Here is a 22,026-nt window from a genome sequence, read left to right as displayed (position 1 = left end):
AAACCCCTCAATCATAGGTACATCAGCTCATGTAGTTGCACTTAAACTCAAAAGACGTCAGTAGGAGTTTGATATTTGAATATGAAAGTCAAAGATATCCCAGACATGGCTGGTAAATGAATATGCAGGCAAAGATTGGTTGTATCAAACAGGAATGTGGAAACCTTTTAAATGCAGGTGTGAGAACCGTGTTCTTTTGCATTTTGTGGATAAAAAAAAAGGGGAATTCATATTATTTTGCACTGCTTGATGAACTGGACAAAGATGATGAGGCAACAAAGAAAATCTTGAAACCTGTTCTGAGCAAAGATTCTTTTTTATATACTTAGGCCTATTCCACATTTTTTTAGGTGGGGGTAGCCACAACAAGACACACACCAGGCATTCCATTCATTTCCCAGCTGAAAGAGGTGAGCCCCTCATTCCATTCATTTCCCAGCTCAAAGGGCAAGGCCCCTTATTCCATTCATTTCCCAGCTGAAAGAGGTGAGCCCCCTTATTCCATTCATTTCTCAGCTCAAATAGGTGAGCCCCCTCATTCCATTCATTTCCAAGCTCAAAGAGATGAGCCCCTCATTCCATTCATTTACCCTCATTCCATTCATTTCTCAGCTCAAAGAAGCAAGCCCCCAAAAACAACAAGGCAAAGATTTTACATGATTCAAATTTACATTTACTAGATGAGACACCATTGACAGGTATTTCTATTTCCTGTTGATCCATCAATATACAATCCAAATATAAAAACATATACTGGAATAAGGGACAAATCAAAATAACGATGATGCTTAATTGAAGTTTTCTTTTTCTTTTTTAATACATGATTATGTCCTACTGCAATAATATTGACTACAAAGAAGGCAAAAAAAGGAGCTGACAAATTCAAAAGATGTCAGTTGACAGAAAGCTTAAAGAATTGAATATCATAGCCAGAAGAAAACGAATGATGGTAATGAGATTGGGAAAGAAGTTATTAAAGTAAAAGAACATGATTAACAGGAATCTCAACAGAGAAACAATGTGCTTGGGAAGAGAAGTTGGTGACAGGCATTGACAGAAGGTACTAGACCAGAAAGGGCATAAAAGCAATGACCATGGAAATAGAAAAGACACAATGAAGATACATTTTGATAATATTCTATATTGATAAAATACAGAATTAAAATAAAAAATTGAAATGATGCCTACAGAGTTTTCTGATTGGCTTATAATTACTGATGTTTTCCAGCATATTCCATAGTATATTCCAGAGTGGCTGCGTGATAAGTAGCTTGCTTACCAACCACATGGTTCCGAGTTCATTCCCACTGCGTGGCACCTTGGGCAAGTGTCTTCTACTATAGCCTCGGGACGACCAAAGCCTTGTGAGTGGATTTGGTAGACGGAAACTGAAAGAAGCCCGTCGTATATATGTATATGTATATATATATATGTTTGTGTTTGTGTGTCTGTGTTTGTCCCCACAACATCGCTTGACAACTGATGCTGGTGTGTTTACGTCCCCCGTAACTTAGCAGTTCAGGAAAAGAGACCGATAGAATAAGTACTAGGCTTACAAAGAATAAGTCCTGGGGTCGATTTGCTCTACTAAAGGTGGTGCTCCAGCATGGCTGCAGTCAAATGACTGAAACAAGTAAAAGAGAGAGTAAAAGTGTATACATACACCATTGAGGAGCAAAGTGCAACATTTAGACTTGGGTACTGAATGAAAGAGAGATCATGCAATTTTGGGAAGGGTGCTAAACGAAAGGGGAAGAATTCTATTTAGTGATTTTAACTATAAATGCTTGAAAGCTGGATGTAGGTCAGCGGACAACGGAAAGTGAACGAGTTTATCTCTGTTGAACTGAATTTAACCTAAGATGTTAAGTTAAACAATAAAACTTATCTAAGTATGAAAGTTGACTCTCATAAATTTCTAAGTGCTAATGTTGAGAGGAATGGAAAGGAGTGTACAGAAAAGTCTAGACTAGGGTTTCTATTCCTGGTTAAATATCCAGGAAACAAACTGTTTCATGTATATCGATAAAATAGATGATGTAGAAGATTTATCATGTGCACCACATGGTGATGGATAAAAGGCAATTGACTATAAATCAAACAGCCAATGCTAACAGCATGTTCCATTTGTGAACTTGTAAGTTTTTCATCTAAACTGAGTTTAAAGTAATGCCATATTAGTAGGGTAATAAGATATTGATAGGGGAATACCATATTGGTAGGGCAATGCCATATTGGTAGGGTAATACCATATTGGTAGGGTAATACCATATTGGTAGGGCAATGACATATTGGTAGAGTAATGCCGTATTGGTAGGGCAATGCCATATTGGTAGGGCAATGCTATATTGGTAGTGTAATGTCTGCTGACACCTGATCAAAAGTGATTAGGTTGATCAGATCATGGGAAAATCTGACATTGTCTGATGCCAGCTGGTTTTCTTAAATGTTTTCTAACCCAGGATGAGTGTTGGGTTCATCACTTTGAGCCAGAGACAATCCATGCAGTGGAAACACCCATCATCACCTGCTCCAAAGACAGCTAAGGTAATTTCATTTGCAGACAAGATGATGGCTACAGTTTTTTGGGATGCAAAAAGCATTATGATTGTTGACTACCTTCAAAAACACCACACCATCAATGATGTGTACCATGCCAAGTAACTGAGGCAATTAAGAAAGGTTATCAAAACCAAACGCCCAGGAAAACTGACAACAAGGGTCTTATCTCATCAGGATAATGTTCCAGCACACAGGTCATTGGTTTCAATGACTGCTGTACTTGATTATTGCTTTGAACTGATTGATCACCATCCCTATCCTCCTGATTTGGTCCCATCTAACTATCATTTATTCCCCAACATGAAAAAAACACTTAGTTGGGGACCAGTATTGCAGTGATCATCATCATCATCATCATCATCATCATCATTTAACGTCCGCTTTCCATGCTAGCATGGGTTGGACAAATTGACTTAGGACTGGTGAACCAGGTGGTTACACCAGGCTCCAATCTGATCTGGCAGAGATTCTACAGCTGGATGCCCTTCCTAACGCCAACCACTCCGAGAGTGTAGTGGGTGCTTTTTACGTGCCACCGACACGAAGGCCAGTCAGGCGGTACTAGCAATGGCCATGCTCAAATGGTGTTTCTTACGTGCCACCTACACAGGAGCCAGTCCAGTGGCACTGGCAACGATCTTGCTTGAATGTCTTTACACGTGCCACCGGCACAAGTGCCAGAAGGTGACGCTGGGCACAGGTGCCATCATGATTTCGCTTTCGCTTGCCCCAACAGGTCTTTGCAAGCCAAGTTTCATGTCTAATGAAAGAGACGACGTTGGCATGGGTACCAATCGTCGAGTTTAGTTCGATTTCCATTTCACTTGCCTCAACAGGTCTTCGCAAGTGGAGTTTAGTGTCCATGACATCATATCTGCTGCTTATGACTTTTTTGAGCAACAGGATGAAATCTTCTTCTCCAGTGGGATCCAAGCACAGCAACATCAAGAAAAGAAGTGTGTGGACCTCAAGAGAAATATGCTGAAAAATGAATCCTGTCACCCTAATAAAATCCCTTACACACACACACACAAACACACATACACACATTGGCAAATACAACACAGTGTAAGAAATATACTTTTATAGAGAACTAGCTTAAAAGTCTTCATACCGTGTAAATTCTAAGCTAGCTCCTACAGAGGACTCATTGGGCTTGTGGCCCAAAACTAAAGAGAGCAATGATAATAAAGCATTTATTGGTAACCTACCAATATGGCATATTGGTAGGGCATTACGCTACCAATATGGTATTACCCTACCAATATGGCATTACCCTACCAATAGGTCAGTACCCTACCAATATGGTATTACCCTACCAATATGGCATTGCCCTACCAATATGGCATTACCCTACCAATATGGTATTACCCTATCAATATGGTGTTACCCTACCAATATCGCATTACCCTACCAATATGGCATATTAGCAGGGCATTACGCTACCAATATGGCATTACCCTACCGATATGGCATTGCCCTACCAATATGGTATTCCCCTATCAATATGTTATTACCCTACCAATATGGCATTACTTTAAATTCAGTTTAGATTAAAAACTTGTAAGTTCACAAATTTTGCAGTTCTTTTACGATTTGAATAGAAGCTATATATATACATACATATATATATATATATATATATATATATATATATATATATATATAGATATATATATATATATAGATATATATATATTGTGGTTTTGTGTCTGTTTGTTCCCCACACAACCTGATAACTGGTGTTGCAGTGTTTACCTTCATGTAACTTAGTGGTTCAGTAAAAGAAACGAATAAAAAAGTACTAGGCACAAAGCAGAAAGAACTAAGGTTGATTTCTTTGACTAAAATTCTTCAAGACAGTGCCCCAGCATGGCCACATACTAATGACTGAAAAAAAATAAAAGAAACTTAAAGCTATGGGAGGTAAGTTTTGTACCTGTTACGGTCACTTTACCTGCTAGAAATAGCAACCCAAATGCTTTTAGATCAGATTCCAATGCTGCATGTTCAAGAACCAAATGGCAGGCAGATTTTCAATTCAAGGATCATCCTGATTCCAAAAAGGTATAATATGTCTATGTAGACCAAATGTAGACTGAGATATAGGGGTATTGCTTTTATTTGTATAGCTGAGAAAGTTTATAATAAGGAAATGAAAGAGATAAACAAATGAGATCTTTTCTATTGCTGTCACAAAGTTTGAAATTTAAAAATCAAGTAAGAAATTTTAAAATTTGGTATATCAATGCACCTTTGCATGCTGAAGCCAAATTTGTGATTCCATTATTCTTGAAAAAATATTAGTAAAACGTTAGAGAGGTCTAAAGTTTGATCATTTTTACCCAATCAGAAAGCAGGATTTGGAAGCTAAGTATTGTGTAAAAGATAAACTGTATATCATAAAATGAAAGTAAACATTAGAAGATGAGGCTTTAAACAAAATGAAAGCAATGCCTTACAGTTGATACATATACAAAGGGAGTGAGTGTCAAAGAGTATGGTAAATATATATAGAGAGAAATAGATAGAAGTGTGGGTGCTAGGGTGTGTAGAGTAGGAAGAAGGAGTGAGTGTGTGGGGAGTAGAAAGAAAGGGTGTGTGTGTGTATGTGAGTTTGCATTGGTGTAATTATGTGCTGTTTGAATGTAAATGGTATGGACGGTGTTGGTTAATAAGTTATATAGTGTAGAGTAATTGTGTTGGGGGTAGGAAAGTAAGATGTGTGTGGTGCTTGTAAATATGTGTGGAGGAGGAGTTTGAATGAAAAGGGATGGAAAATTTAGACCAGGAGTGACAAGTATGGAGAGAGAAAATTAATTTCTTTTCCAGATGGAGGTGGAAGTCCAAGTGACTCCTGTGTAAAGCCAGGCCAAACACAAACAGATTTTGCAAGGAATGACCAATCTAGTGGAAATGGTATGAGACAAAGGTGTCGCTGCCAAGTCTGATGTCCTGATGGTGTTTTGCAAAATGATCAGCTAGGCACTGGCCAGTTTGTCCAATGTACATGGAGTGTTAAAGAGTGCAAATAATGCAGTAAATCAAATTACAAGAAGTGCAAGTTAATGAGTCAGTAATTTGGTGGAGGTAGTTATGAATATTTGTAGGGACAGTGGTGTTGAAGAGGGAAGAACAGGTGTGGCACCATGGACATGAGCAAAGGAAGGTGCCAGGAGGTGGAGAAGCTACAAACCACTGTGTCTTCTGTTATAATCCTGGGCTGGTTAAAGTGATGGGAGTAAATTTGGGGGAAGGAAACTGAAAGAAGCCTGTCATATATGTGTGTTTGTGTGTATTATATCTACGTGTGTGTGTTTGTCAAGTGGTGCCCCTCCCCTACTTGACAGACAACCAGTGCTGGTTTGTTTAAATCACCGATCTTAGCAGTTCAACAAAAGAGATCAAGAGAAAAATATCTGGCATCAATTTGTTCCACTAAACCCTTCAAGTTGGTGCCCCAGCATGGTCGCAATCCAAAAACTGAAACAAGTTAAGAATGAAATCTATTAAATTTTAGGCAAACTGTTAAAATCAAATAAGAAAAAGAAAGAAAAAAATTTCAGTTATTTTACATTTCCTCAAATGAAATGCTGACAGAAATCAATATCATATAGATATCAACTGACATTCAGATTCAATCTGCTTTTGTCATCATCGTGCTGTCGTCATTGCTATCTTTGGCATCACCATCTTTACCATTATCATTGCTGCCATTGTTAAAAGCATGATCAGAAAAGAGGTGCTATTCAATGTTTTCAAAAGTCATTAAGAACAATAATCTTCAATCAGTTTAATCAGAATAAATTCATTATGAGTCATTATGTAATTTTAATTATCTAAACAATTATTATAGTTTAATGTGTTCAGAAGTTTTATTTTTTATTCAAAGTAATATGCTTTGCTTTAGAAGATCACATTAATGAAAGAAATTCATCAATAGACAAGATGATGATGATGATGATGTTGAGGATGATCATGATATATATACATATATATATATATATATATATATATATATATATATATATATATATACTCTTTACTCTTTTACTTGTTTCAGTCATTTGACTGTGGCCATGCTGGAGCACCGCCTTTAGTCGAGCAAATTGAACCCAGGACTTATTCTTTGGAAGCCTAGTACTTATTCTATTGGTCTCTTTTGCCGAATCACTAAGTTACGGGGACGTAAACACACCACCATCGGTTATCAAGCGATGTTGTGGGGACAGACACAGACACACAAACACACATACACACACACACATACATACATATATATATATATATATGTATATTTTATTATATGTATTTATTTTCTCCTAATTGATAAATAACTCGGACAAAATAAATTGATTAATAGATACGAGGGTAGCAAAGATCACAAAATAACAGTGGTGTAACTCCTGTTTATGATATGTGTGTGTGTGTGTGTGTGTTTGTACGTAAGTGTATATATGTATGTATATATATATATATAGGTAAATGATAGGATTGCTTCAATTTTTCAGGGGTAGTCTGAAGTATCCAAGCAACCAGGGGATGTTTAAATCCGGAGGCACTCCTGGGAATTACTTGTGTGGGTACCGTCTTCATTAGGGGGTATCCAGAGGCAGGTAATTTATTGTTTAAACCATAGTTTATAATTATGTGGAGAATGGAGAATGAATAATTAAAACAATGGCTAACTAGCCCAACCAAATTGCTTCTTCTTCTGTTTTGTTTCTCCATTCTCCACATAAATAAATAAATAAATATATATATATATATATATATATATATATATATATATATATATATATATATATATACGATGGGCTTCTTTCAGTTTCTGTCTACCAAATCCACTCACAAGGCTTTGGTCGGCCCAAGGCTATAGTAGAAGACACTTGCCCAAGGTGCCATGCAGTGGGACTGAACCTGGAACCATGTGGTTGGTGTAAGCAAGCTACTTACCACACAGCCACTCCTGTAGGGACAGTAGTGTTGAAGAGGGAAGAACAGGTATGGCACCACGGACATGAGCAAAGGAAGGTGTCAGATTGAGTGCCAGGAAGTGGGGAAGCTACAAACCACTGTGCAGTACTTTGGACAAGTGTCTTCTGTTATATATGTAGTTAGAAAATCTCTGTAAGAGATGAAAGTAGTGACTATACTGAGAAGTAATGATTATCATCACTTCAACATGGCTGTTCTGAAGGAACTGATGTTACTACCATTTCAACCGCAGAAAGATGACTTCTCCAGCTGGTTATTTGATGCAATTGGCACCCAATATATATTGCAAGCAGGGAAGTGAACCCCTACCATCTTCCATTGACAGAACTCCCAGACAGTATGGTTTCAAGCTCATCCACAGTGGTGGGTACCTGTCCACTAGATATAGCAGAAGTGACATATATAGGTAAATGATAGGCTTGCCTCAATCCTTCATGGGTAGTCTGAAGCATCCAAGCAACCAGGGGATGTTTAAATCCGGAGGCACTCCTGAGAATCACCTGTGCGGGTACCGTCTTGGTTAGAGGGCATCCAGAGGCAGGTAATTTATTGTTTAAACCATAGTTTATAATTATATTTATGTGGAGAATGGAGCAACAAATACAAGAAGAAGCAATTCTGTTGGGCTAGTTAGCCGTTGTTTTATTATGTGGAGGTTATGTAATGTAGAGGTTGAAGTTATGCAATGAGTCATTGTGGGGGTTATGTAATAGTCATTTACGCACGTTTCAATCTGGCCAATGGTTTGGCAGATCTCTTCAGAATGTTGAGGAGTATGTTAAGAGTTCATGGTGTGAGACCTGTAGGAGAAGTGATTAGTGGATATATTAATGTATATGGTGGTATAATAATAGCGATAGGTAAAGAAAGCCTTACGTTTTAGTTGAAGTTGTGTTGGTCTTCCTGTAAGGGGATGTAGGATGGGTGCTAATTAAGCTCATTATTCCGATTTTAATCAAATGCATCTCCACGTGATTTTATGATTGAGGGATGCGTCGTATAACTAGCCCAACAGAATTGCTTCTTCTTGTATTTGTTGCTCCATTCTCCACATAAATATATATATATATATATATATATATATATATATATATATATATATATATATATATATATATATATATATATATATTTATATATATATATATTATATAATATAAATGTATATGTGAACTTGATTTGCTTAACTTTATTCTTTGACCACTTCAAAGTGAAGTGTATACATTGGAGAAAATCCTTTTCCTCATAATTATATATATGTGTATATATATATATATATATATATATATATATATATATATATAAAGTAAGTGATATATATTGCAACATGTGGCTATTCTAGAACATGTATTGAAGGGTTTTGGTTGAATGAATTGACCACAATGCTTTGATTTTTTTTTTTAGGTCTTGTACTTATTCTATCACTCTTTTACGCTGAACTGTAAAGTTACAGGGTATGTAAACAAAGCAACACTGGTTATCAAATATTTATCAAACACAAAGACACACGATTATAGATATATGCATACACACACACGCATGCACGCACACACACACATAAGTATATGCTATGATGGGCTTTTTCAATTTCTGTCTACCATAATGTATATGCACACACACACACAAATATACACAAAGATAAATACATACATACACACATGCATTCATTAATACATACATACATACATACATACAAAAATACCCTGTTGTTGATGTTGAAATTCTAATGAAGGAGCCTTGGATCTTGGTTAGAAACCAATTCTTTCTGTATTGGCAAGAAATCTTGAAATAAACTGAATAATAACATACATACATACATACAAATGGAAAGACTTTCTGAAAAACCCAAAACAATTGGCACTTCCTTTTTCTCTTGACATTTTTACATTTTATCATTAATTTTTTGTCTTCCATGCCGAAAATTTCACAGATATATCAAAAACAGTAGACTTTGTTACCATTCTGTTTTATGTTTTCTTCCTTTCTTTTTTGCCTTAACTTCCCTTATCTTTTGGTTAATAATGTCTCATCTCCTAAAATTTGGTAAATTATTTATAAAGACATTGATAATAGAACTTCAAAACAGTCTGACTATGAATGGCATTAAATTGCTATAAACATAGTACATGAAAGGATTTCATTTCATACGCCACATGAAAATAAATATTCATATTATATTCTTTGTTTGCATTGATATTTTAGAAAAGTTCCTTTTTTACCCTCAGCCATTATACCCGTTCTTAGCAGAAATGATTGTTCTTTTGCTGGTGCATTTTTTTGCCATAAGAAGCACCCTTGACAGTGCCATGTAAAAAAAGCAGCTGTGCCGGTGTTATGGTATAAAGTATGTAAAAAAGCTTGTGTCGGCACCATGTAAAAAAGTTCCCTTGCTGGTGCCACATAAAATGCACCCAGTACACTCTGTAGAGTGACTGGCATTAGGAGACATCCAGCTATAGAAACCAAGCCAAAACAGACAATTGGAGTCTGGTGCAGCTCTCAGGCTTGCCTGCTCCAGTCAAACTGTCCAACCCATACCAGCATGGAAAATGGACATTAAGTGATGATGACGATGATGGCATTAAATTGCTATAAACATAGTAGATGAAAGGATATCATTCCATATGCCACATTAAAATAGATATATTAAATGGGCCAGTAATGCTGCACTGGCATAGGCCACAGCTACAGTCTCACTTGGCTTGTTGGGTCTTCTCAAGCACAGCATATCTCCAAAGGTTCCGGTCAGAAGTCATTGCCTCGGTAAGGCCCAATGTCTGAAGGTCGTGCTTCACCACCTCATCCCAGGTCTTCCTGGGTCTACCTCTTCCACAGGTTCCCTCAACTGCTAGGGTGTGACACTTTTTCACACAGCTGTCCTCATCCATTCTCGCCACATGACCATGCCAGCGCAATCGTCTCTCTTGCACACCACAACTGATGCTTCATAAGTTCAACTTTTCTCTCAAGGTACTAATACTCTGTCTAGTATGCACACTGATATTACACATCCATCGGAGCATACTGGCTTCATTCCTTGCAAGCTTATGCATGTCCTCAGCAGTCACAGCCCATGTTTCATTGCCATGTAGCATGGTTGTTTGCACACGTGTCATACAGTCTATCTTTCACTCTGAGCAAGAGGCCCTTTGTCACCAGCAGAGGTAAGCTCCCTCTGAACTTTGCCCAGGCTATTCTTATTCTACCAGCTGCGCTCTCAGAACATTCACCCCCCACTACAGACTTGGTTACCTAGGTAATGGAAGCTATCAATTACTTCTAGTTCCTCCCACTAGCATGTGATGGAATCTGCTTTCTGTACATTTTCAGTGTGATGCAGTGGTGTCCAGTTATGTAATCGGTATAGCTTTCAATCCCCAAACTGCATGCTAGCTCTTCTGAGACCTTCCAAATGTATGTATGTGTGTGTGTGTTAATTGATTAATTCTTATATATATATATCGTCTGTAAACAAATCCGAAAAAAGAAGCACACTCTAAGTTATAGAACAGTACATATTAAAGTTAGATAAAGCCGGTTTATGGAGTTACCTTAGGTTTCACGTCCATAAAGGGCTTAGCTTTCTGGCGTATCAGCAGATCCCAAAACCCGTTGGCTTAAGGCCTTTCTAAAAAATAGAGGAGGAAAGTAACGGGGTCCTTCCTCCTCCATATTCCACAGAGGCTACTCGCTAAAGAGGCCTTCGGGATCTGATGACACGCCATAAAGCTAAACCCTTTATGGACGTGAAACTTAAGGTAATTCCATAAACCGACCTTATCTAACTTTAATATGTGTGTGTGTTTAGGTATGCATAAGTCAACGTCGGTCGTCTTGAGTTAGGTGATTTTCGTGTTATTTTTATTAAAAAGAAATTAATGAAACAACAAAAGTCGATTTAACAGACTTTACACGGGTCACAACAAACACGTTTAAAAGAATAAAAAAATAAAAAGGAAAACACCAAAATAGCCAACACTAAAGTAGAATATCAAAAGTACTTGAGAAAATACGAACAAACCATTTATTAAAACAGATATAAGCTAATATATATAGTTTTTAACATATATTTTCGTGTTACATGTTTTTCGAGTTGTCGCATGTCCAGGAACCAATTAGCGACATACGTTGAAGTAAACCTGTATATCACTGCTTATATTTTGCGTCTTCTCTCCTAGCAAGTAGAAAGTCAGGTCTTTTAATGTCTAGCTCATCTCAATGAATGAATGAAAACGAAACTAGAGCTTTAACTGTTGAAGGTTAAATATTCACAACATAACCGTCAGAGTTATCTCCCTCTACAGTGTTAACACAACAAACTCAATTAAATGATGCTTTCGGCACTGAATTTTACCGGACTTCTTAGAGAAGTTCGTTATGTTTATGGACTTTCCAGGTGTAAAATATACCAAAAATTAAATATAAGGTCAGTGAAATATCAAATTAATTTTAGCGACTAATACCATAAATATTTAATTTTAAAATAATAATAATTCTTTCAAATTTTGATACAAGGCTAACTGTTTTAAGGTTAGGGTGGAAATTAATTACATCGGTCCTCAGTACTTCACTGGTACTTTATTGTTATCGACCCCGAAAGGATGAAAGGCAAAGCGACCTCGGCGGAATTTGAACTCAGAACACGAAGACTAATAATTATAATAATGTTATTTATTTTAAAAATGAACCACGTTACATTACCGGTTCGGTAACAACGGAAATATTTGCAACTACATTTCTTGAATTTCGTTTCTTACGTTCTTTCTCTTGTTTGTTGAATTAAATAGAAGTGAGATCGATGGTGTTCATGCCCTTCTCTAAATTATTAAAGATCGTATGGAAGGAACTTTGTCGGTGTGGAATAGCGAGGTGGGGGGGGGGATATATTATTTTCTACTTAGATACATGAAACGAAATTTAAGAAATGTTGTTGCAAGTATTCCCGTTGTTAAGGAATCGGTTAAAGGATAGGAATAGGACGGGATTCTGTGGTATTTATGTCATTCTGCAAAGGAGAAAAAATGTAAGAGAAATAATTATAATCAGAAATCGAAGCCGATCAATTGCAACGGCACATGGCTCAATGTCACACCAAGAACAGTAACTCAGTAAACAAGCCAACACGGTAGGGCTTTTTATGTGGTCACTCAGTCTGCTAGAAACAGCAGCCAAGCCCTTTTTGTTCAAATCATACCCTACCTCGGTGGTTCTCAACTTACTTTGTCACAGAAGGAACCTTCATATAATCTGACAGAAATCGTGGAGCTCATATCTTTTGTCCTTTACTTGTTTCAGTCATTAGAATGCGGCCATGCTGGGGCACCGCCTTGGAAAATTTATTTTTAATCGAATGAATTAACTCCAGTACTTGCTTTTTTTTTTAAAAGCCTATTACTTATTCTATCGATCATCAGAACCGCTAAGTTAAAGGGACGTAAACACCTCAGCACTGGTTGTCAAACTGAAGTGGACAGACAGACACAAAGATATACACATGTAGAAACACACACACACAAGCGCACACACATACGACAGGCTTCTTTCAGTTTTCGCCTACCAAATCCACTCAGAAGGTTTTGGTCAGTCCGAGGCCATAGTAGAAGATACTTGTCCAAAGTGCCGCACAGTGGGACTATACTCGGAACCGTGTGGTTAGGAAGCAAGCTTCTTACTACATAAATCTTGTCACCCAATTTTAAATAAAATACTAAATAAGAATTTATAAGTCTGTTGTGTGTGTGTGTGTGTGTATTTCTGTCTGTCTGTCTGTCTGTATGTATTGTATGTATGTATGTATGTGTGTATGTATGTATGTATGTATGTCAATGCAGTTGTCGATAGATATCTTCTTTTTCTTTGATTTTCAAAGAGATATTTATATCTGCAGGTAGCGACATCTATGATGGTACATACCTTTGCCCCTCTGTCCCAAACAACAATATCTGGCCTGTAATGTTTACATTTGACAGAAGTTTTGATGGGAATACTCCCCCAGTATTCCTTGAGTTGATGTGTGAGAATGTATTCCATAACACAGGGATTTTCTAAGTTTATTTCAGAACAGTCTTTCTTGCGGATGGCATTGTAAATTGTTTTAGCGACAACATTGTGCCGCATAAGGAGGTAGTACCGTGATGACATTTTAGGACAGCTGCTATGTATGTATGTATGCATGCATAGGCCAATAGAAAAAGAACTGGTTTCTAACCTAGATCTAGGTTTCTAACCTTAATCGTTGGCAACGAATACAGTCAAGAATTCCGGGTAGGAGTAGGGGTCCACCAAGGATCAGAACTCAGCTCCTTCTTATTCATCGTAATCCTCCAAGCAATAACAGAGGAATTCAAGACAGGATGCCCCTGGGAGCTCCTCTATGCTGATGACCTTGCTCTAATAGCTGAGTCACTATCAGAGCTAGAGGAGAAGTTTCAGGTGTGGAAGCAAGGTCTAGAATCGAAGGGCCTTCGAGTCAATCTAGCAAAAACCATAGTCTTAATAAGTAGGAAGGCAGACAAATCACAAATCCCTTCAGGTAGATGGCATATATCCAACACACTTTGTAAGGTGGTTGGCATTTGGAGGGTATCCTGCCTTAGAAACCATGCCAAATCAGACTGGTGCAGACCCCTAGATTGCCAGCTCTGAGCACACCATCCAACACATGCCAGCAAGGACAATGGACGTTATATGATGATGATATGTATGTATGTATGTATGTATGCATGTATGTATGTTATTTTTTAATTTTATTTGTTTCAGTCATTTGACTGTGGCCATGCTGAAGCACCACATTTAGTCGAACAAATTGACCCAAGAACTTCTTCTTTGTAAGCCTAGTACTTATTCTATCAGTTCTTTTGCTGGACCGCTAAGTTATGGGGACATAAACACACCAGCAACAGTTGTCAAGTGATGTTGGGGAGACAAACACAGATACACAAACATATATATATATATATATATATATATATATATATATATATATATATATATATATATATATATATATATATATATATACGACAGGCTGCTTTCAGTTTCCGTCTACCAAATCCACTCACAAGGCTTTGGTCGGCCCGAGGCTATAATAGAAGACACTTGCTCAAGGTGCCACACAGTGGGACTGAACCCAGATACATGTAGTTGATAAGTAAGTTACTTACCACACAGCCTCTCCTGCAACTATGTATATATGTATGTATGTATATATGTATGTATGTATGTATGTATGCATGTATATATATATATATATATATATAATCATAAATATATAGGGATTGACAGTAACCTGCTTCTCCAACATACTGAGAATTCAGAAATAGCAGCCAAAGAACTACTGATTCCAAAACTACAAATTATTACTCTAAATTGATAGCGATATTTCTGATACACACAGAACAAAAAACAGTAGAGAAGAGATCGTTTCACAGTTAAGAGTAAAGAATACTCTATTCTGATCTTCAGCTAGAGTATTCTTTACTCTTAACTGTGAAACGATCGTACTAAATTAACTAAAGGCAGGTGGTTTTTTTACTCTTCTCTACTGTTTTTTGTTCTGTGTGTATCAGAAATATCGCTATCAATTTAGAGTAATAATTTGTAGTTTTGGAATCAGTAGTTCTTTGGCTGCTATTTCTGAATTCTCAGTATGTTGGAGAAGCAGGTTACTGTCAATCCCTATATATTTATGATTATAAATGATTTTTACCGAAAAGGTTTTTTCATACTGAGCTACCCGGCAAAATTGTTAATTATTAAGTTTATTACTAATTGACGATTCCCTGCCCTGCATATCTATATATATATGTATGTAAGTATCTATATATGTATGTATACAGTGGAACCTTGCTTTATGAAAACAATTTTTTGCATAAAACATCTCTTAGGTGATGAACACAGAAGCTAGCAAGAATAGTTAGCAACAAGCTGGGAGCATCATCACTAGGAGGGCATCAGTTGCTCTGTATCTTCTACTCAGTGCACATCCCTATTCGAATTTTCCATGTCTTCCCTTGAGTTTCAGTTTACGAACATTTCAGGTGATGAACAGCCTTCAGAAACGAATTTAATTCATAAAATGAAGTCCCACTGTATGTATGTATGTATATATATATATATATATATATATATATATATATATGATCCCTGGGACTCATAAGGTCTTTTAATTGGTTTCCATAGTGATTATAAGTGACTGAAGTAACAACATTCATTCTCCCCTGAATGGGACATTGGTCCATTGCAGGGAGAAGGGCAAGTCGATTACAGCAACTGCCAATATTTGACTGGTACTTTATTTCATTGATCCCAAAGGGAGAAAAGCAAAGCTAGCCTCAGCAGGATTTGAACTCAGAATATAAGGAACCACTGGAAGCAATGTCACTAAGGCATTTTGTGTGATAGGCTGATGATTCAGTCATTTTGCCACTTTATTGTGTTTTCATGTTCATCATCATAATCATCATCATCACCACCACCACCACCACCGCTGCCGCCACTACCACCACCATTTGGTGTCGCATGAATGCCCCTATGCCACACCCAGTACACTCTGTAAAGTGGCTGGTGTTAGGAAGGACATCCAGCTGTAGAAGACATACCAAATCAGAGAATTGGAGTCTGGACAGCTGTTATTTGAAGGAGAGTTCATAGTATGTCAGTAATTTTGACTTTCATGAGGAGTGGGAAGTGTAAGGAAGCATACGGGTTTTGTAAAGAGTGTAAGGAAGCATACGGGTTTTGTAAAGGGTGTAAGTCTTCAACTAAAACCTTTTATGGCAGTGCTCCAGCATGGCTGCAGTCAAATGACTGAAAGAAGTAAAAGAATAAAAAGAAATAATGTTTACACAAATGCACACAGAGCAGAGTATGAAACAAACACACTCTGTCATAGAGACACCCGGGTAGGTGCATAAACAATCATACAAGCACATGGATAAGCAGTTGAATAGTTGAGGTCACAAAAGAGTACATGACCTGGGAATATCTAATGTAAACAAGAAACAGAAAAACAAAAAGGGGAGATAAGCGGGAAAATTCATAAGTGGGGTATAGAGGAGAGGAAGGCGGTGGAGCTGGAGGAAACAAAATGGCGAAGCAGAGAAAACTGAGGCAGTTATTTATGCCATAGGGAGCAGGGGACCCAGTTTGAAAGTGCACTTCTATATGTATTTGCAGTAGCATTCAGCTGGAGGTCAGTCAAGCTGGCTCTGACCGAAGAGTTCTCCATGTCCTTCACAAATGCTGACCACATCTGATGGTCAGTAGAACAGACACTGTAGCTGCTATTCTTTGTTGAGGCGTAGACTCTAGTTTGAAAGTGAATCATTGCACTTTCTTAGATATCAAATCTACTTAATGCCATGATATTGGAGAATCCATAGATGTAGAGACGGTAGTGGAATGGTCCAATGTGTTGAAGTAGCAGGCTATAGCTCTGGGAATTCCCATCATGTTGTTGTTGCCAAACAGATCTTTTCCAGTCTTCCTTGGATTCTGTACTTTTCCTTATGATTCTTTAAAATGTTTTATTCTTTACCGTATTTTATTTACAGCTAACTCATTTATCATTAAGCGTTTCATGATACTTTTACTGTAATGTTACAAATACAGCTCCTTATTCTTACTGTCTCCAATACTTTTCTTTATTACTTATAGTTAATCTAACCTTTAGAATCGCTCTCAATGAGTCTCTTGGGTCAGCATTATTTCAATCATATATTTCAGTTCTAATATTTTATTGACAGGCAGAATCATATTCTTGAAAAATTATTTCCATTTTATTAGTTAACCTTTTTAGATTGAGAGCAGTAACATCTCAAGGGGATCTGTATGAAAAATGTTCATAATTTGATTCAAGTTAGTTGTTTGTAAGAGGGTTAAGAGGATAGGATGGAACATTTAATAAGAGTGTCTGTGAGTAGCTAAGATATAGTAAGAATGGTAAAAGCTGAGTGGAGAGAGAGAGAGAGAGAGGAAGGGAGAGATGGGTTATTAGTGTTTATTGTTTTGGGTAATCACACTTGTTGGGCAGCCCCGATCAAGCTGACCCCTGCTGTAAAGGGGCTGGCATAGATACAACAACTTCAGCGTATTTTTACTTTTTGTTGAACATTGTTTATTTTATTTTTAAATTTCATTTTCACTTGTTTCACTAGTTGGACTGTGGCTGTGCTGGGGTCAAACAAATCAATCCCAGTACATTTTTTAAAAAGTCTAGTACTTGTTATATCAGCCCCTTTTGCTGAACTGTTAAGTTGTGGCTGTCAAGTGGTGGCAAGGGACAAAGGCACACACAAACACACACACATGATGGAATTTTATAGTTTCCATTTACCACATCCACTCAGAAGGTTCTGGTTGACCCAAAGCTGTAATCAAAAATACTTGCCCAAGGTACCATACAGTGGAACTGTACCCCAAACCATGTGGTTTGGAAGCAAATTACTTTCCTCACAGTCATGTCTGCACTATTATCATCATCATCATCACTATCACCGTCATCATCATTATCATCATCATCATCATCATCATCATCATTGGATGTCTATTTTCCATGTTGGCATGGGTTGGATAGTTTGACTGGAGATGGCCAACTGAAGAGCTGTCCAGGCTTCATGTCCCTTTTGGCATGGTTTCTGTGGCTGGATGCTCTTCCTAATACCAAACTATGTTTATTATTGTTTTTGTTGCTGTAGAACATAGGTTCTCAACCATTTTTTTTATCAATGGACCCCTTTGATTACTGTTTTATCCAGGTAATCCTCATAGCCATTCATCATCATCGTCATTTAACGTCCACTTTCCATGCTAGCATGGGTTGGACGATTTGACTGAGGACTGGTGAACCAGGTGGCTGCACCAGGCTCCAATCTGATTTGGCAGAGTTTCTACAGCTGGATGCCCTTCCTAATGCCAACCACTCCAAGAGTGTAGTAGGTGCTTTTACGTGTCACCCGCACGAAGGCCAGTCAGGCGGTACTGGCAACGGCCACGCTCAAAATGGTGTATTTTATGTGTCACCCGCACAAGAGCCAGTCCAGGGGCGCTGGCAACGATCTCGCTCGAAAATCCTTACACATGTCGCGGGCACAAGTGCCAGAAAGGCGATGCTGGGCACAGGTGCCATCACAATTTTGCTTCAATATCTAAAAACTAGTCTTATAGAAACTTCTTTCAAAATCCCTATTTCATTTTTCTCACACATTAACTTGTGTAGGTTGAACTACATAAAATGTGAAAGAAAGAACCCTAGCTGTTTATTGTAATAAATACCAACTAAAGCAACATTTTTTTCAGAAACCCTCAAAAAACTATTGTAGACCCACAACTTACTATTTTGTTATGTGAACCCTCAAAAATCTTATAAAGGCCCTGGTTGAGAATTACTGCTGTTGAGTGCCAATTTGGTTATGATAAAAGCATTCTTGTCATGACTGTCTCTTATTTTCTTACAATGCTGATAGGATTACATTTTTTATATTTATTGACAGTAAAGTGTGGTTTGTTGGAAATTTAATTACTATTTCTAGCGGATTCTGTCTGACCATGTAGAACAGTGGTTCCCAACCATTTTTTACCTATGGACCCTGTACATTCCTATTTTACTTGGATTGGCCCCCATAGCTATTTGATGTTAAAAAAATCCAATCATATTTTTATAATTAAAATATATTTTTATAATAAAAACATTATCAGGAATTGTATCAAAAATTGTTAAAATATTTTGTGTATTATTCTTTTATTCTGTTATTTGTTTCAATCAATTGACTGTTGCCATGCTGGAGCACCGGCTTTAGTCGAGCAAATCGACCCCAGGACTTATTCTTTGTAAGCTTAGTTATTATTCTATCGGTTTCTTTTTACCGAACCACTAAGTTATGGGAATGTAAACACACTAACATCAATTGTCAAGCGATGCTGGGGGAACAAACACAGACACAAATAACAAATACATACATATACATATACATATATATATATATATATATATATATATATATATATATATATACATACATACATACATACATATATATATATATATATATATATATATATATATATATGCATATATACACACACACACACATATATATATATGATGGGCTTCTTTCAGTTTCCGTCTACCAAATTCCCTCAGAAGGCTTTGGTCGGCCCGAGGCTATAGTAGAAGACACTTGCCCAAGGTGCCATGCAGTGGGATTGAACCCAGAACCATGTGTTTGGGCAGCAAGCTTCTTACCACACAGGCACACATGTGCCTATCGTAGAAGTATGACCAATTTCTTGCAGATAAATTCTTTTTAACAACAAAATCTTATATGAACCCAGGTTGAGAACCACTGATGTGGATGTTCCCTCATTGATTCATGTAGGCATCTGGAGTAGAGGATGATGTCTTTGCAGAACTGTTGTAGCAATTAGCTTTGGTCAAGGCATATGGGTAAATCCGTGTGGGTTGTGAGAATTATGTTAATCAAAATAAAATTTATTGTTTGTAAAAACTAATAAATTTTTCAGATTATTAACCTCATTTATAATGCTGAAAAATATTAAAAAAATATTTCAAGTTATTTAAGTAATGGATACATACATACATACATACATACATACATACATACATACATACATACATACATATTGTGTTTGTCTTCAGAGTGCCTGGTCATAATGTCAGGATGGAATGTAAAATATCATATCACTATTTTGTTCATTGGTAACTAGTAATGACATGGAATGTCAACATTTGTGCACGTAGGAGTGGCTGTGTGGTAAGTAGCTTGCTTATGAACCACATGGTTCTGGGTTCAGTCCCACTGCATGGCACCTTGGGCAAGTGTCTTCTACTATAGCCTCGGGCCGACTAAAGCGTTGTGAGAGGATTTGGTAGACGTAAACTGAAAGAAGCCCGTCGTATATATATATATATATATATATATATATATATATATATATATATGTGTGTGTGTGTGTGTGTGTGTGTGTGTATGTGTGTGTGTCTGTGGTTGTCCCTCCAACATCACTTGACAACTGATGGTGGTGTGTTTATGTCCCTGTAACTTAGCGGTTTGGCAAAAGAGACTGATAGAATAAGTACTAGGCTTACAAAGAATAAGTCCTGGAATCGACTTGCTCAACTAAAGGCGGTGCTCCAGCATGGCAACAGTGAAATTACTGAAACAAGTAAAAGAGTAAAAGAGTATTTACACACACATATACACACATGTACACGTATATACGCACACACATACATATGCACACATACATACATACCTAAATACATACATACATATGCACACAAACACACACACACACACACTCGTGCACATACATACTGGTGGTGGTGTGGGGTAGGAGCAGGCGTGGCTGTGTGATAAATGATGTTTGCTTCCCAACTAAATCGTTCTGGGATCAGACCTACTGCATGGCACCACGGGCAAATGTCTTCTACTATAGCTCCCAGACCAACTAAAGTCTTGTGATTAGAAACTGATGGCAACTGAAAGAATCCCATTACACGCACACACACACACAGACACACACATAATATAATATAATATAATATATATATGCATATATATATGTATATGTACATATATACAATACACACATATATATGCATATATGAGTACGGGATGTCACCAATAGTTAACAACATGAAATACGAAAACAAAAGAGTTGAATACATAAACAACAAGAGAAACAAAGGATAAGTAACATATGAAGGGTTGTTCTTTTTGTTACTTGTCTTTTTTCCATTTGTTTCTCTCATTTATGTATTCAACTCTTTTGACGACTGGCACCCATGCCAACGTCATCTCCTTCATTGGAAACGAAACTCGGCTTGCGAAGACCTATTGGGGTAAGCGAAAGCAAAACCATCATGGCACTTGTGCCCAGCATCGCCTTCCTGGCACTTGTGCCGGTGGCATGTGAAAAGACATTCGAACGAGATCGTTGCCAGTGCCGCTGAACTGGCTCCTGTGCAGGTGGCACGTAAAATACACCATTTTGAGCGTGGCCGTTGCCAGTACCGCCTGACTGGCCTTCATGCCAGTGGCATGTAAAAGCACCCACTACACTCTCTGAGTGGTTGGCGTTAGGAAGGGCATCCAGCTGTAGAAACTCTGCCAGATCAGATTGGAGCCTGGTGTAGCCATCTGGTTTCACCAGTCCTCAGTCAAATCGTCCAACCCATGCTAACATGGAAAGCGGACATTAAATGACAACGATGATGATGATGATGATGATGATGATGATGATATATATATATATAGGTAATGGTTTGGAGCTGTATACTCAACAAGCAGGAATATGAACACCTAATTGTATATCTTTACCCAACTCTGATGAGATTTAACTTTTAGATGGTTTTAATTATGGTAATTAATTTCTAAATGTCTGGAATCAAAACAGTTGTCAGAGATGATGTCTAATTTTTTAATTAATAAATAATAAAAAATT

At 37.4% G+C, this 22,026-nt stretch overlaps 1 protein-coding gene across 1 annotated transcript in view; it reads left to right on the top strand.

Annotated features, from left to right (window-relative positions):
* Window positions 1-11,828: 11,828 nt before the first annotated feature.
* LOC106873611 (sn-1-specific diacylglycerol lipase ABHD11) overlaps window positions 11,829-22,026 on the top strand; it is a 229,817-nt gene continuing 219,619 nt past the window's right edge. The window contains exon 1 of the mRNA XM_052973734.2: window positions 11,829-11,986. Coding sequence (XP_052829694.1) covers window positions 11,889-11,986 — 98 coding nt within the window. The 5' untranslated portion in view covers window positions 11,829-11,888. The remainder of the gene's footprint in view (window positions 11,987-22,026) is intronic.

The sequence above is a fragment of the Octopus bimaculoides genome, chromosome Z (genome assembly GCF_046866305.1).
Source record: "Octopus bimaculoides isolate indiv1 chromosome Z, ASM4686630v1, whole genome shotgun sequence".
Taxonomy (NCBI): domain Eukaryota; kingdom Metazoa; phylum Mollusca; class Cephalopoda; order Octopoda; family Octopodidae; genus Octopus; species Octopus bimaculoides.
The sequence above is the reverse complement of the archived record's forward strand: the minus strand, read 5'-3'. Positions and strand labels throughout refer to the sequence as shown.